General features: G+C 33.4%; 2 protein-coding genes and 1 long non-coding RNA gene across 3 annotated transcripts; 1 reads left to right on the top strand and 2 right to left on the bottom strand.

The window, feature by feature from the left end:
• Positions 1 to 407: 407 nt before the first annotated feature.
• On the bottom strand, positions 408 to 1,067 carry LOC118761259. Its single transcript, XR_004997243.1, has 3 exons — positions 975 to 1,067; positions 573 to 942; positions 408 to 537 (listed from the first exon to the last, which is right to left on the bottom strand). It is a non-coding gene; the product is annotated as an uncharacterized LOC118761259 (long non-coding RNA).
• Positions 1,068 to 2,784: 1,717 nt separating this feature from the next.
• Positions 2,785 to 9,193, bottom strand: LOC115228780 (midasin-like). The gene is given in 10 exon segments (XM_036499017.1): positions 2,785 to 2,934; positions 3,215 to 3,391; positions 4,729 to 4,980; positions 5,018 to 5,583; positions 5,616 to 5,790; positions 5,792 to 5,908; positions 5,992 to 6,229; positions 7,512 to 7,879; positions 8,658 to 8,852; positions 9,167 to 9,193. Coding segments are annotated over 10 exon segments (2,265 nt in total).
• Positions 9,194 to 12,732: 3,539 nt separating this feature from the next.
• Positions 12,733 to 13,324, top strand: LOC115228823 (cysteine and glycine-rich protein 1-like). The gene is made up of 2 exons (XM_029799300.1): positions 12,733 to 12,841; positions 13,224 to 13,324. The coding sequence occupies exons 1-2, from the start codon at positions 12,733 to 12,735 to the stop codon at positions 13,322 to 13,324; spliced, it is 210 nt and encodes a 69-aa protein (XP_029655160.1).
• The last annotated feature ends 2,444 nt before the right edge of the window (positions 13,325 to 15,768 follow it).

Below are 15,768 nucleotides of genomic sequence, written 5' to 3'. Positions count from 1 at the left end.
ATTAGTTAAATCATAGTTTTTTAGAAAATTGTGGAAAAGTACTCTCCGTGATGAAGAAAAGTCGGATTTAACATTTTCAATATAGTCTTTAACTTTCTCAACTGTAGGTTCTTCTAATAAATTCCGAAAAGCTTTAACAGTTCTTTCAACCATCATTCCAAGACTTTTTGATAATGCAACACTATTAATAAAAATACAATATACACAAAACCTAGAAAATAGTTCACTCGAAGTAATGAGAATTGCATTCTTTGCAAAGTAGCGATAAATGGTTTCAGCAACAAAAATGTTTTCACGGAAAACTCCCAAAGCGTTGTTCATATAATTCTTAGCGTTCTCTCGGCGGTTTCCATGCATTGAAGATAAAATTGAATATAGAGATCCCGTGATTGTAGAGGAAAAGGAAACTTCGTTGTTAAAGGTATCTTTATCCTGTCCAATAAGACTTAGATAAAATTGTTTGCGGAAATTATTCATATTGTCCGTTATGTTAATAAAGTCTGCATTCCAGAAGAGAGAAAGCGAATCTGGGTGATTCTATACATTAATCAATTATCACTTTGTTTACATACCGAGAAAAGTCTACCGTTCAAAATAACAAAATGGCCAATTTCGGGGCTATTTTGGCACAAATCGTAATCCGGGAACAATAGGTTTAATTTGACCATAAAACGGAAATTTTGTATAAAAACTGGCCACAAACAAGATCGTATGAATGATTTGTGAGTAGATTCCTTCTCAAAGTCCACTTCAATAATGTATTTCAATTTGTCAAAAACGTCTAAACATCGTTAAAATATAAAACCAATATAATCCAAATCCACTAATTTAGTCAATTCGGCGATTGATTCGAGGTGAAATTGCGGTAACGTTAGAACTGTATAAGAAATATCATTAAAAAACAATAAAAATTTTTTGACAGCCAAAGCCTCTTCTTGATTTCTTTAAAAAAATATACATCAGAAAATATCAACCTTAATGCTTTGGGTGCTCCATAAGATCGAATAAATTCTGATCGAATAGTTGAACAATTATTCTCATGAAAAATGATATTTTTACTTCCATATATAGACATCAAATTCGGCGAAATATTACTGAAAATTAAAAATTATAACAATACTATATAATTTCATTGAATCTGACAGAATTTAAATAAAGATTTATCATGCATTGTCGTGTATTCTGTGAGATTTGATCCAAATATGAAATATTAGAAAGTATGTAGATTAATGAATAGGCCATAAGTGTATACTAAATGTAAAAATATATTAATTACTTCAGAAAATTGGTTTAAATTAACGTTCTCAGATTTTTCCACTACCTCGCGAAAAATATTTGAAACTTTAACAATAAACTGAAACAAATCTTTAAGCTGCTCATCTGAAAATATTAAAAAACTGTCTAACCACTGCAAACTTGCTCACCCGATAAATAAAATTGTAATTTGCAGATGAAATTGAAAACGAAAAATCTGAAAATCAGAATAATAAAATACTTGTTAAAGAACAATTCATTTTTATTAAAAATATCCAAATCATTAGACGTCGGTACAATAATTGACTTAAGGACATGATTCCAGCGACAATCAATGGAACATAATTCTATGAAGTAAATAATTAAAAGCAAACCTTCAAATCTATTTGTCAAAAGAAAATCAAAATTCTGTGTTTGTAATAAACGATTTATTAAGTTCACAACCAATGTTATTTTTTTATTTCTATACAAAATTAACATATTCAGAATACCCAAATAGCTCTTTCGACAAATGCAATTTCATCAGATCCATTTCAGTAGGATATGACAGTTTGCTAATAGAAACAAAAATGTGGTCGATTACGTTATCAGTTTCGATGTCCGAAAATTTGAACCGAGGGTAAGTTCTAAAAATCTACTGATTGACATTACCTAATAAAATTATCAAGAGACTTGATTTTTGAATAGAAAGAAAAAGTTGACTTATTCTCTAATATTTCATTTATATTTGTTCCCTCTTCCTTCACAAAACTTGGAAAATCCTGTAACAGTCATTATTTCAAAATACCAAGTGTAAATAGAGTTCTACACAACGATTTCGCATAGCACGGGAGAGCTCTCCTCCATTAGAAGGATTAACGGTTAGAAAAAGTCTAAAAATATATAAGAATCCACATGCCTAAAATTGGGATGCCGTTTAATCACTGTGATCTCTCCATCAACCGAACCACGTTCGTTAAGGTGCAAAACTCCGTTTGGTTCGAATAGCGAATTCAGTCGGTCAAGCACTGCAGGGCTGTGATGTATATTAAAAAGTAATAAACAAACCTGCACAAATTTGCGTTATCTAAGAGAACCCAGTAACCATATTTCACAGCGTTTATAAATGAGCTATCGATCCAATGAAATTCTCCTGCGCAACTGTTTTTGCTTCCCGAAGTGGGATCAAATAATTTAACAAATAAATGGCGAATATCCGCAGTTAAACCCTCGAGGAGGCCGCAATCATAATCCTCTTTAAATATAACCCGAAAATAAACCAATATTTCGGCAGCAAGTGAGTAGTAAAGTGATTTCTTCTCCAATTTTGAGAAGATTGTCAAAACTTATTAAGTCAAATTCAGTGTCTAATGTTTAAATAACAGATTACTTTTCATCAGTTTCGAAAGATTGTACAATTTTGAATTTATTTTCCAAAATCCAACAATGTCAATAGATCCAACAGCAAATAAATTAGATAGCAGACGTGAACAAACATCATGCGTACGTTCTATTAGATTGAGAACCTCTTCTTGGGAATTGAACTAAAAATTATATCAAAACGATAATAACTTGTTCGAACCCTCCAAGTAAATCAGAAGTGTCAGTGGAAGTGCTCATGGTTATGACTTCGAGCCTTTGTCCACACAACATAGCGAAAATAGTTGCAAGAGATGTCTTCCCACAGTTCTTTCCACCAATCTAATGTGAAAATAAATTAAAATGTAAACAATTGAAACGATCCAATCCCTCTCTGAACAAAATGTCAGCATTTGAAGATAGTATTTGATAGAACTTGTCAATTTTAGATTAGTGGGTTCATATAAGCAAAAATGTTGCTTCCTAGACAATATTGCCTCTCCAAATTGCACAAAATTTGATGAAATGAAAAAGTCTTTTACAAACCGATCGAGTGAGATTTTATATCCAAAAATTTCGCAAAAAATCACTCCGACCTAAACTATTTTAAATTAAATCATACCATTTCTCTGTCACTCTCCGTTCTAAATCTGCTGCAGTATATTAAATCAATGTAAAGATTAAGAGATTTGTCGTATTTGAGAATTAATTCACATAAACGGGTGAGATCACGAAGGTTGAACTCAAACGGTCCACCATATTGTCCCCATATTCTTTCTACGTTTATTTGCGTATTAATCTAAAAGGTTTTCTATAAAAGCAAACAATAGAATTAAATCTTATGAGTTGATTTAAAAATTTTTTTGATATCGTCGGAAATAGTCTTTGAAGGATAATCATGTAATCGTCGTCCCCCAAAGCATTCACATATACCTCGCTATTATAAATTAAGTACCTTTGTAAATCTATTAAGAAATGATCTTGGAAGACCTTTCCGTCCACCTCCGGTAGTGTAAGGATTAACACATCCGAAAAAGAAACTCTCATTTCTATCAACGTGGAATGTCTTATTTAATTCAGGAATAAATATTTCTCCTCTGTGGTCTAAACAGGCATTGAGTCCTTCAAGGACAGCCTGTGGTGCCAAATTTAGCTACGAATGTACTTCCACAATTAACAAACTTCGTCTAAAATCACCCAATCTCCGTTCCTCAGAGCTTTTAGCAATGGGCCATCCTTCCACTCAAACTTCCCAATTTGACCCTCCACTGGAAGATCACAGCCATATAAATCGGCCACATCCTAACAATAATTATCTCAGACTAAATACAGTTTGATCAGATAAATTAATCCTGACATAATTATGGCCAGTCACAGTTGCCAAAGATGCCAATAAACTCGTCTTCCCAACTCCAGGCATTCCCTCGAGTAGGAGAGGACGGTTTAATTGCATTGATCTTATTATTTTTAGTAAATTTGAGCGAACAACAGAAGCATTAAATTCGTAGATTACATTAGATCCTCTGGCACCGCCTTATAAACTTCAAATAAATCAATATAACCAATTTTAATAAAATATTCTTCAAATCCAAAAAATTGTTCATTCAAAAATATTCGAGTATTGACTTGGTCAAAGGTCGAATAGTTCAATGATGAGATGTCAATAAAATTTTCAAATTTCTGAGCAATGAACATAAAATACATGTTCGCAGAATTTCCTTGAATGTTGTCTGAGAAATAAAACAAGATAAAATACCAGTGCTTATACGGTCTAGATAAACAAGACATGCTCCGTGTACAAAACATCGGAAAATTGAAACAAGATCGAAACATTTGTCAACCATATTATTCATGAACTCAATCCAAACAAGGAGATCTCGGATGCTCAAAACATTTCTATACTTTACAAATATTATACAAACGATCTAGCTTCCTTTAATTCCACAAACTCAAAAAAATCTGCGATAATATTTTCTAATGGAAGTATATGCTTAAACTTTTCCAGGAATTTAGAGCTAGCGTTATAAGAAACAATTGCTATAATGTCATCTCGCGAGAGTTGGCAAGGACACCAAATTTCAGTGAACCGATTTCTTAAAGCAGGAGATAACTATTATTGTTTCTATCAATTCTAACCTCCTTTTTACCGAAATCCCCACCCGGATTCATTGTTGCCAATATACGGAAGGCAGGATCAGCTACTATAGATTCGGAACTATTCATAAGGCCATCAGAGCCTTTCTCTGCAAGGACTAGTCTCCTGTCAAGTTCCAGCACGCTATTAATCCGTTCCAAAACTGAATCATCGACAAGTGAAATTTCATCAAGCAAGAAAACTCCGCCTTCCTTCATGGCCATGACTAGCGGACCGTCGACCCAATCGAATAACTTACCGTTAGTCTAAAAATGTAATTTAAAGAATAACGTTTGAATCTAAAGCACGGACAGGTCGAATTGAGCCAATGAAATCATATGCCTCCGTGTTCATATGACAGCTGACAGAAAATAATGCAAGCTTATTGGCTACTGAATAAAGTTGGCATATGGTTGTTTTCCCACAACTATGATAATTTATGAAAACAAACCCAGTTTCTCCAATAAGCAAAACCGGCTCTCTACATTCGAGAGCAGTGATAGTTAGAACGAGCATTCTTCTCATTGAATACGTCCATACAATTCGCTGCCAAGTAGTATCTTCACGAAGAATATTCAAATAGTTATTTATATGGCACGTGGTTGATGAAGACATGTCAAAGAGACCAATTGGGTTTATTTTTCGTTTGAAGTGAAGTGAAATAGCACCAGCAACGACCTCTTCTTCTTCCGAAGTACGGACTCTTCCCGCCAGAAGAAGATATCCATGGTCGGCCAAATGTTGACTCCAGTCGTAAAAAGGCTCATCATTCGTGAAAAGTCGATATCTGTCTGCCCATTTAAACAGATCTCTCAAAGTGATGAAACTGTTCTTTCCAAAAAACAGATTAGAAATACGACGTCGTCGCTATAAAAAATTTAGAATTAGAAAACCTGAAGCTCGTTCATTACGGATATCATAATTTTCGAATATGAGATTGGTAGGGAGCACCGACGATGCAAAATCTCAATTAATTCGTTATTTGATATTTCGTCTAGATGCTGCTCGATAAAACGATTTCTAAAAGCACGGGATAATACCTAAAAAATTTTAAAAAAGAAAAACTTTTCTCCCTCCATAAACTCCTGGGGGATTTTGAGTGGCAAAAAGCATAAATCGCTTATGGGCCTTGACATTCTCCTGAGTCTCAGGAATGAATATCTCCCCATTATCATCCAATAGCTGTTATAAACAAAATAATTAATTACTCTATTAAGTGCTTCAAGAACATCGCTCGGAGCTAAATTAAGCTCGTCAAGAATAACCCAATAGCCTTTCCTCATTGCCTGGACAAGAAGTCCTATCAAATAAAAACTTGGAATGCTACCATCTTTATAAATAAATGATCCATTGGGAGCATTAACGTAAAATCCAACGTATTCTTGCAAATCTGTGTGTTCGTGGTTGTTAATGCGAATGCAACGATTTCCAGTGCAGGCAGCAAGATAGTTTATAAGACTAGTTTTCCCGACACAGGTATCTCCTTGCAATAATATAGGATATCTGTAAAATAAACATAAAACGAAACCCTGCACAAACAGCACGCGAGAGATTTTCCAAATTAGTTTGAACAGATTGAGTTATTATGTAATCGGGAGGTATTACAGGAGTTTCGTCTCCTCTTTCAATGAGATATCCATACATATCCACATGATTTGACATTTTCGCTCTTTTTGCACTGCTTATTGCTCTTTTTTTCAAATTGAATTTGTCGAACCCATCATAAACAATCCTCATTATATCATCTTCAATTTCGTTATAAAATTTAGAGCTTATCTAAAATTATTTATGATATAAACTATATTATTGATGACCAATTTTTATTACAATTATAAAATAGAACCTGAGTAAAGTAACTCATTTTTAAAGACTCGAAGATAGATTGATTTAAATTTCCAAAAAGACAAGTTCTTCCGGTTTTTAAAGCACGGCAAAGTGTCCTCAAAGTATAATTAGGCGCCCGGTTAGACCCGTCAACTAATTTATCAGCAGCCTTTTTTTGAATGTGGAAATAGAATTTGACAATATTTTCCACAAGTTGAGCCGATGGAGATTGCAAGTAAAGATATGACTCGACAATTACTCGAATATCATTTGCTGAGATAGGCTCTTGTACGTAAAATTCAGAGAATCTTTAAAACTGTCAGAACGATTACTACCTACTCCTGAGAGAGGTTGGTAATTGTCGTTTTCCTATATCCGTTGGCGGATTCATGCATGCAAATAGACGGAAATTTTTGTGACGTTTCACCGGGACACGATCTCCTCGGTCTGTGATAATAATAGATCTAATAAATAATAAACTAGCATTACCCATCAGGACCTTCTAGCAATGGACATAGACACTCAAGTGTCTCTACATTTGACAAATTGATTTCATCCAAGAGAATCCAATGACCTTCTCGGATGGCAGTGACGAGGGGACCTTCAATGTATGAAAATAAAAGACGATCCACTCCATTTTTTATCTATCTATATTTTTCCATATTCTACTTGTTTTTTTAGACGACAAGTTTCTTTAATTATTTTTCGCCAATTTTTAAAAAGTGATAAATCATTTTGGCGATTTTGTAAAAATTTTTTGGCAGTGTGGTCAATCAAAGTAAAAAATGCAGCAAAATTTTTTGCAGCAAAGCAGTCGTGCAAAGTTGCAATGAAAGTTTGGTTTTGCTTGATAGAAAATGATTTGGCAAATAATTCCTCATATAAAGATAGCAAAGGTTTTATCACTGTCAGCATATCAATTGATCGAAAACTAATAAAACGTAATAAAATAAATATAAACCTTCCGAGCAAATTGGAACTATCACTTTGTTGACTCATATTCATAATTACAATCTTCTGGCCCAATTGGTTGGCCAGATAACTCACCAATGTCGTCTTCCCTACACCTGTCTCTCCAACAAGTAGCACCGGCTCACTCTTCTGTTGCACTGCAACCATTATTCGCTCCAACATTAACAGTGCTGGACGAGTGGAAGCAAAGTTTCTAAGCATTTGGGCGGTTATATACGTTTTTGATGGAATTTTTGAAATATCGCGAATTGATAAAGTCCCTCTACCAACTCGGAAACTATTTTCGTTTGTGGATATTGACAGATTGAACGAATCATAGTAAAAATTGACCTTTAACATGTAAGAGCCACAGATATACTTTTTCCAATGAAATATTAAAAAATGTTCCAATATAAATCATTGTCGCTTTTTTGTGTTCAGAATCGGGCATAAACGCCGTGAAACAGTCAATCGCTTCGAGGAAAAGTAATTCGGATTTGTCTTCTACTATATTTTGTTTAAAAATTTTATTGACTCTTCTCGACCATTTAAAAAAGTCACTAAAATGTCTCACTAAAGCAAACTGTGAATATATTGTTCGGTTATTAGCGTAATTCTTATTAAAATCACAAATGTTGATAAAAGAGTTGACAAAATGAAAGGAATATTTCTCCATTAAAGGGAAACGTTTACAAAAAATCTTTTAAAAAATTATTTATAAATTGAACCATGGAAATGTCTTCACGAGAAAGCGGATCAATTGCAATCACATTCCAATATTTGGAAAACAAAAATTTTGAAGATTTATCATATGTATTGGTCAGCCTGCAAATAATGAACTGTAGTGAACGCTACCTCTTGGTTGCAAAACAGCGGAATCGTGGGTGTAGATGGATTCTTTTCCCGGATTTATGAATATATACTGAACGAAACTCAAGAAGTGAGCTTATTGCATAAATAATTTCTGCTGGAGCTATGTCAATGTCCTCCAAAACTAGCCAATTTCCTTCTGTCACGGCGTCTAGAATTGGACCAGATTGCCAAAGAAACTCCCCTGGAATATCGGAACATTTATAATTCGAAATTAAATTCTAATTTATGTTAGTAAATTGATTTTATATAATAAATTTTCGTTTTTATTTAAATAAATAGATACCTTTACTTCTGATTCACTTCCGAGATGAATTTTAAAAATTTTTGCTCCATTTGACAGCAAATTGTGCAAATTATCAATCAATGTACTCTTTCCACAGCCAATGACTCCTTCTATCAACACAGGTTGATTAGACCGAATTGAATCAAGTATAGAAGCCAAATGCATGTTCACATTTGATGGAAAAATGTGAGTCTTCTGTTCAAATAATTCAAAAAAATACAATTTTAATATCTTTGTCGGCTATAAACACAAATCCGAAAAGACTGATGACGTTTTCGCATAAATCATAGCATGTTATACCGATTTGTTCAGTATTTTCAACTTCAATGTTGAACGGACACGACAAATCATCCACACATTCATCACTGAGAAATTTTAGTTAATGAAATTAAGCAAACGTTTTCATTTTCATGGATAAAATATCAGAATGTGGTAAGAATCGAGCAATGTATTTCTCAAAACCACAGTCTGACATTTCCAAACAAATCCCAATGCACTTTCCAGCAAACCTTTGCATTAAAGGTAGTTTTTACCATTTTTGACTGGGAGAAAAGTCCCCGTTCATAACTTGCATCAACTCATCCATTTGAACTAAAAACATAAACTCGTATTTCCCGCTCAAAAGAAGCTTGTAGAGAGATTTCAAATGTAGTTCTCTAGAATAGTCCTCCTAGTTAAGATTACTAAAAAAGCTACATTTTGAAGTCTTTTTGAAGAGGAAGTTGATGTCCCTCTGAAACATTGGCAAAAAATTTCCTTTAGATACCTTAAAAATATTTATAAATAGAAAAGCCATTTTGTGTAAGGAATGAGTCGTGTACAAGCCTCGAGAAGTACAATTAATTCGATTTTAACGTTTTCTTGGTTGTTTGTCAAAAGTTTGGCAAGTCGGGATAAAAGATCTATGATTATTGGCTCGAAATCTATTATTATATGTTCTCGACAGTTTGTTAATAGTCTCAATGAGAGTTCTGGCAGAAAGTCAACTTTATTAGTCCAGGTCTATTGGGAAATGAAAACAAAATGCACCTGATTTTGTAGGAAACGGGAAAAAAATTCAACGCATGTATGACATTTCTTTTTATTTTTGTGCTCTTTAAGATTCCAGAATATTTCGTTCATAATTATATTGACTTCACAAAATATAAACTAATAAACGTGCTTTTTCAAAATATGTTTATTGTCTAAATTTAAATGCAATTTTAACAAATAAAATAATAATATAAATTTAATTTTAATAACATTAAAATATTTAATAATATATTTTATTTTTTCAAAATTCGAGTCAATGATGACGTTTCTTTATTGCAATATGCAGGAAACCAAGATATAGACTATTTTTACTCCCTTTCGACTGCAAACTCTATGGACTGGGCTTCAACTTGCATAAGGATTTATAGTTCGAGTTACATCGCTTTGTGGATGTAAATGATCGGATCTATTTAATAAAAATATTTATTGGCCCCAGGGAGAAATCCAGATAGTTCATACCCGTTGTGAAAGTGTACATTTCTCGTAGTTGCAGAGTTTCTAAAAACCTGGAAGAACTACGCAGAACTCGCCAAGACTGTGATTTTTTTTAAGTCTGACACGTTTATTATTATTTTTGATGACTATAATGTTAAATTTGGTTTGAGAATAGAATTTGATCGTTAAATTAGAATACATAGAAGGGGAATCATGAACCATCCAGAGATCGTCAGATTGATTTTTTGTCGAATACAAGAAAGTACTTTTTACGAGATTTAATCTGATTTCATAACTTGCAGTAACTGATGCAGTACTTCGATTGTGATTTTTTGTGAATTGAGCCTGTGACCAAGTCAGATTATTTCGTAATTCATTAAGCTTTGAAACATTCATTGGATCTTTTTGTACCTTCCAAATAATTGTATAATCTATGATTTGAATTGTAATGCCTTTTGAAGTTGTATTCTTTCGGTATAGCGATTAACTGGTTACATATTAAACAATATATTTTTGCATCAATCTTTGTACAAAAATAGAGAAGTTCCCATTTCATCTTTCGAACACCGTTTTTTAGTTCCAGAAGAAACGCGTGATGTTGTCAAACAGGATTTACTATTTTATATTTTAAAGGCTCGTGGGCCGCACCTATACATGCAAAGGGCCGCATGTTTGATACCCATGCACTAGAGTTTGTGACATCCGTATATCTTGAATTGGCTTTAAGAGATCTCCAGAGCATTACAATAACGATATTATAAAAATTGCCTACGCTGATATTATTAAATATATTTTAAGGATTTTTTATAATAAAAACTCAAGTACTTGGAGCGAGATAAAGAAAATGCGAAATAGAGTGACGTCAATCCTCACAGCAAGCAAATTGCTAATTATAGAACCCAATGAATAAAATGTATTCTTCAATTAGGCTATATTTCTAGTCAACAAAACATTCACAGAACCAGACCTTTCCTACAATTCAATCATATACAGCGGGACCCAAATACATATATGAAGGTCAGAACTTTCTCGTGGTTTATTGAGAAACGTTAATAAAAATCAGAAATTGTTTGAGCTTAATCAATCCGGGAATCACAGTTTACAGATTGATAGAAAGCGGAAAATAAAAAACTTCTGACAGTTTGCGACTCGAAAAAACAGTGTGAATTGAAGAAGTTCAGAAAACAATTCCCATTGAATATTAAAAAATCCGATTCAATTATTTCCAACAAACGGTAGAAAGTGTTTATGAAAGATGATGTATAAACGATTGGAGAGGTCAGCTCACGCACATATGCACATTTAACGACACGTGGAAAAACAGATCACGAATTTTGGCAAGTTGGAAAGGGTCGCTAAATCCATTCACGTAAAGATCAAAAATACTCAACTGGTGGGGACAGAAGATAGTTATCACCTCTATTTTTTTAATTCCTTTTTCCTGTTCATCAAACTAGTCAATAATTCGAATTAAAAATTAAAAACAACGACTCTGACGTGTCGAGGAGCTATATGCTTCCATGTTGAAAAAGCGGTAAAAGGAATCAATTTGAGTAGATAGGAACCGACGTGAAAACTTATATTCAATTCATACAAGTCAAGTTAATTTAATTTGCCGACTGGTCATTAAAGTATTTGAAACAAGATTTCCAGAGAGAGACTAGTGGGAACTTCAGAGTTTGTTTTGCTGGCCTTATTAAAAGAAATAGTCGATTATGACGCAGTGCAGCTCAATCTAGAGATTAAAGTCTAAAATTCTCAACTCTGACCGTAAAAAAGATATTCGATAAAGATTTAATAGACGACACGGGTGAGACTTTAGGAAAATTATGACCTCAACACAAAATTTTGATTATTCGTCGACAAAACCAAATTCTTATGTCTACATAATTCGGATATACTATGGATGTTTTAATTGATGTTATTGGACGTGATTAATTTTGAGTTTTAAACAATGTTAATTAGATAACTTGATCAATTTTTTAAACCAATGGTCGATTTACCACAATGTAAAATGAAGGAAAACCAGTCGATATTTCAAATAGTGGAACATGGGACGCTTAAAATATAATCACACTAATCATCCTGGAAAAAATGCAGTTCGAATTATTTGTGGTTTAATTTCGATAAAATTGTCAGTTCTTGTACAATCTTTCCTATCAATCATAGGAAAAATGCTTGATATAATGAAGGAAAGAATTTTTCCCCAGATTATTAAAAAATAAGGAAATGTGAAATCAATTAAACCGCACAAAAGCTGGGACTTGGCGATTTTCGTTGTCATTTAACTATCTCTTTTGAAAAAAAATTAAACCGCACAAAAGTGTCAAAAAGATGCTCATTTCATCAATAATACTTTGATCTCACAGATGATTAACAAAATGCGTTTTCTCTGATGAATAGCTAATACAAGTTAAAATTGTTAAAAATACATTATTATTGTAAGTCAATATATCGATTAGGACAATATCGAATTTCAAGTCGATTTGGACGTGCTCAGTAAAGTGGAATATTCGTGAAATGTCTGTTAGTCAATAATTTGTTTATGCACTCTCTAAAATGGTTGCGCATTTGGTTGAATTATTAACAAAATTGGCGTTGTTCTAAAATGAATCGTTCCGACTCGCTAAAGTGCGCGTTTTGTGAGAAAGTTGTATATTTCAACGAGGAAGTCAAATGCTTGTCAAAAATCTACCATAAATCTTGCATAAAGTGCGGTAATTGTTTATGTTGCCCAATTTTAGTTTCGTGTAGCAAAATCGTCGACAAATCAGTAATAAATGACCACGAAGGAAAGATTTACTGTTCCGTTTGCCACAGAAAGAACTTCATGCCATCCTATACACCCAAGACAATGTCCTTTACACCGACTTTTGCTATGAAGAATGACAAGTATAAAGCCCAGTTAAGATGTAGTGATGGAAAGTGCAAGATATGCGGAAAGACAGTATATGCTGCAGAAATGACTAAAGCCTGCAATTATGTAGTGTCTTTGATGTATTCAAGATATTCCACACGTCGTGTTTCAAGTGCGAAAATTGCTGTACGAAGCTCAATCCTGGACGAGTGACTGAGCATGAGGATAAAGTCTACTGCCAGCGTATTCTCACCAAAATCGACACTTAGAGTGTCACTCTAAACTCTTTGGGATAAAAGGAGTCGGATTTGGAGCAGGAGCAGGATCGCTTAGCATGAATTAATACTCAGTGGGAACATTAATTAACTAATAAATGTTACTGATTATTCCCAAAAGTGTATACTCAACAGATATTTAACAATCATCCTAGTACTATTGACTTTAGATAATCAATCAAATTTGATAAATAAAGTGATATTAAGTCGCCGAATTCCTGTGGACATGAATAGAGCAGAAAAATCATTTTTAGTTGACGAGGAAAAGATAACCAGTTAGGTTGAGTAAGGAGCAGATGAGACTCAAAAAATTAATAAGGGAGAATTAAGTAGATATGGAAATGCCTGTTAATATGAAAGTTTCAAGTCACACAACTATAACAACGCAAAAGGCATATTCTAGATTTTAATAATAATCTATAGACCAAAAAATCTTTTTTATTAAAATTACTTAATTTTTGTAATAATATTATTTGAATATTAATTAATATATTAACGCGTTTTTTTGTTCTAATGGTGTTTATCGTTTATTTTGATTGCTTTGTAGAGCTCAATAAAGTCGTTGAGTACAAAGCTATTTTTAGCTAAGAAAATGAAGCAAAATCGTCCCCTGCCTCACTGGATGCGCCTCAAGTCCGAGAACCAATTAAAGTTGTTCACGAATAATAACCTGTAGATACAATAATAAGAGAAGGCATTGGAGAAGAACCAAACTTAAGATCTAAATTCGTTCATTTCTTGTTTTATTTACTTTAAAATAATCTTTTCTTTTAAAACTTCTTGCTTGGTCTGTCTTAATTGGTTTAATAATAAATTTCTACTTCTGGGATGTCAATTTATTAACTTGATTTTTATTCGGTTTTCTTACGTTCAAAATGTCGTGAGATGGTCTAAGAAACTTAAGAATCAACTATGTTAGGCTAAAAATATATTCTCAAACAAAAAAAGAACTTTGAACTTTATCATATTTTATCATTGTAATGCTTAATCCTCCTTTTTATTATCAACATTTCGGGATTGCCACTGAGATTTTTCATAAAAGCTATTACGAATTTTTTTCCAGTGTGCTTTTTGAATCATGTTTCCTAATTGCATATTTTGAAAGGCCGCTTTCTCACTTATACAGAAACGTAGGCTGGTCATATTTTTGGAAACTGACATAATCCTTATATCCAATGAAACCTATAATTTGAATCACAAATTAATACAATATTTAAGGGTTTAGTGTAGAATTTTGTGTCATTACACAATCAACAATCAAAATGCATGTCAGTTGGAACTTCCAATCGGATATGGAAACGCTCAGGAGGCACTTAATGCCTACCCAAAAAGGACTTCTAGAACTCTGACCCTGGGACATCGTCGTCCCGATCATTTTGGGCAGGCTTGAACTATTCAGAAGGATCTACTTCGCTCGCATAAATCAGGGACCACGGAGATTATAATTAACTGGCTTACCCTGGTCTTTTGGTCAATAAAAATTAAAAAAAATAGCACAAGTTCTTTTTTTAGACGTCATACACATTAATTGAGGATCTATGTTATTCGTTGTTCGTCAGAAATAGTTGTGCTCATAAAAAGACAAATGATTGATCGGAAATGGATGACGGCATTATTCTAAAAAACTAGATGAATCTTGGGTGCGCATGTTATTTATAAACGTGTAAAGTCGTCAATCCGTATTGTATCATGGAATTAGCACAGTTTGGGAGTTAACAACGACGGAATCTGTATAAGCTGCTATTTCATGTCAGATTCGTCTAAATAATGGTATATTCTTATTTCATTCATATTTCTTTGCTTTTTTATTAACTTTTTTTCAAACGTGAATATTTTATTATATTTAAAAGTAAAAAGATAGCTAAGCTAATTAAAGGCCTCACGAGACACCCGGCCAGCCTGGCGAATGGCGAAGCCGTTCCCTCGGATCACAGCAATCGACAGACGTTCCAGGAGCCAAGAATACTCTCTTGGATCGTGGCTAGTCCTTGAAATCCGTCGACCGAGCGAGCGAAGGAAGCGGAGTGTTTTATTAACTAGTTCCAAGAATAATCATCCCAACGTATGACTAGCTACCAAAGTCTTTCCATCATATCTCGGCTTGACAATTCGTTTTCTTCAGACAGTATGTCTTTAACAAAATTCTCGATAAATTTAAAGAAAATAGGTTTCTCATAATGTAAACGAGTTGAAAATTCAGATTTATTTGTTCCACTGAAAAACAAATGAGATCTTCTTGAAGAGCCTCAATATCTCTCGGCGATTTTGTTTTTCTTTAATGACCTGGCAGCCCAGTGATTTTAAGTAGAAGCGGAAATTTTTCATCCAGAAGCCTCTACCACATATACCCGTTTTTGTTACACATTACAATGTGAAAAACGATTGATCAATTTGGTCAGTTTGATAAAGATCTATAAAAGGACGGATTTTTGAACCTATTTTGCTAGGTGACGCCTGCCTCAATTCAACTTCGTGAGCCAGTTCTCGAAAAACCTCAGGATACTCGACATAA

Source organism: Octopus sinensis, unplaced genomic scaffold (assembly GCF_006345805.1).
Source record: "Octopus sinensis unplaced genomic scaffold, ASM634580v1 Contig10970, whole genome shotgun sequence".
NCBI lineage: Eukaryota > Metazoa > Mollusca > Cephalopoda > Octopoda > Octopodidae > Octopus > Octopus sinensis.
Note: the sequence above shows the minus strand (reverse complement) of the source record. Positions and strands in the feature narration are given on the sequence as shown.

Bases quoted from the DNA above. Each gene is read 5' to 3' on its own strand.
- LOC115228823 (XM_029799300.1), top strand. From the start codon at position 12,733: ATGAATCGTTCCGACTCGCTAAAGTGCGCGTTTTGTGAGAAAGTTGTA. The intron at 12,842-13,223 runs GTAATTGTTTAT...GTCTACTGCCAG, and splicing joins TAAATCTTGCATAAAGTGCG to CGTATTCTCACCAAAATCGA.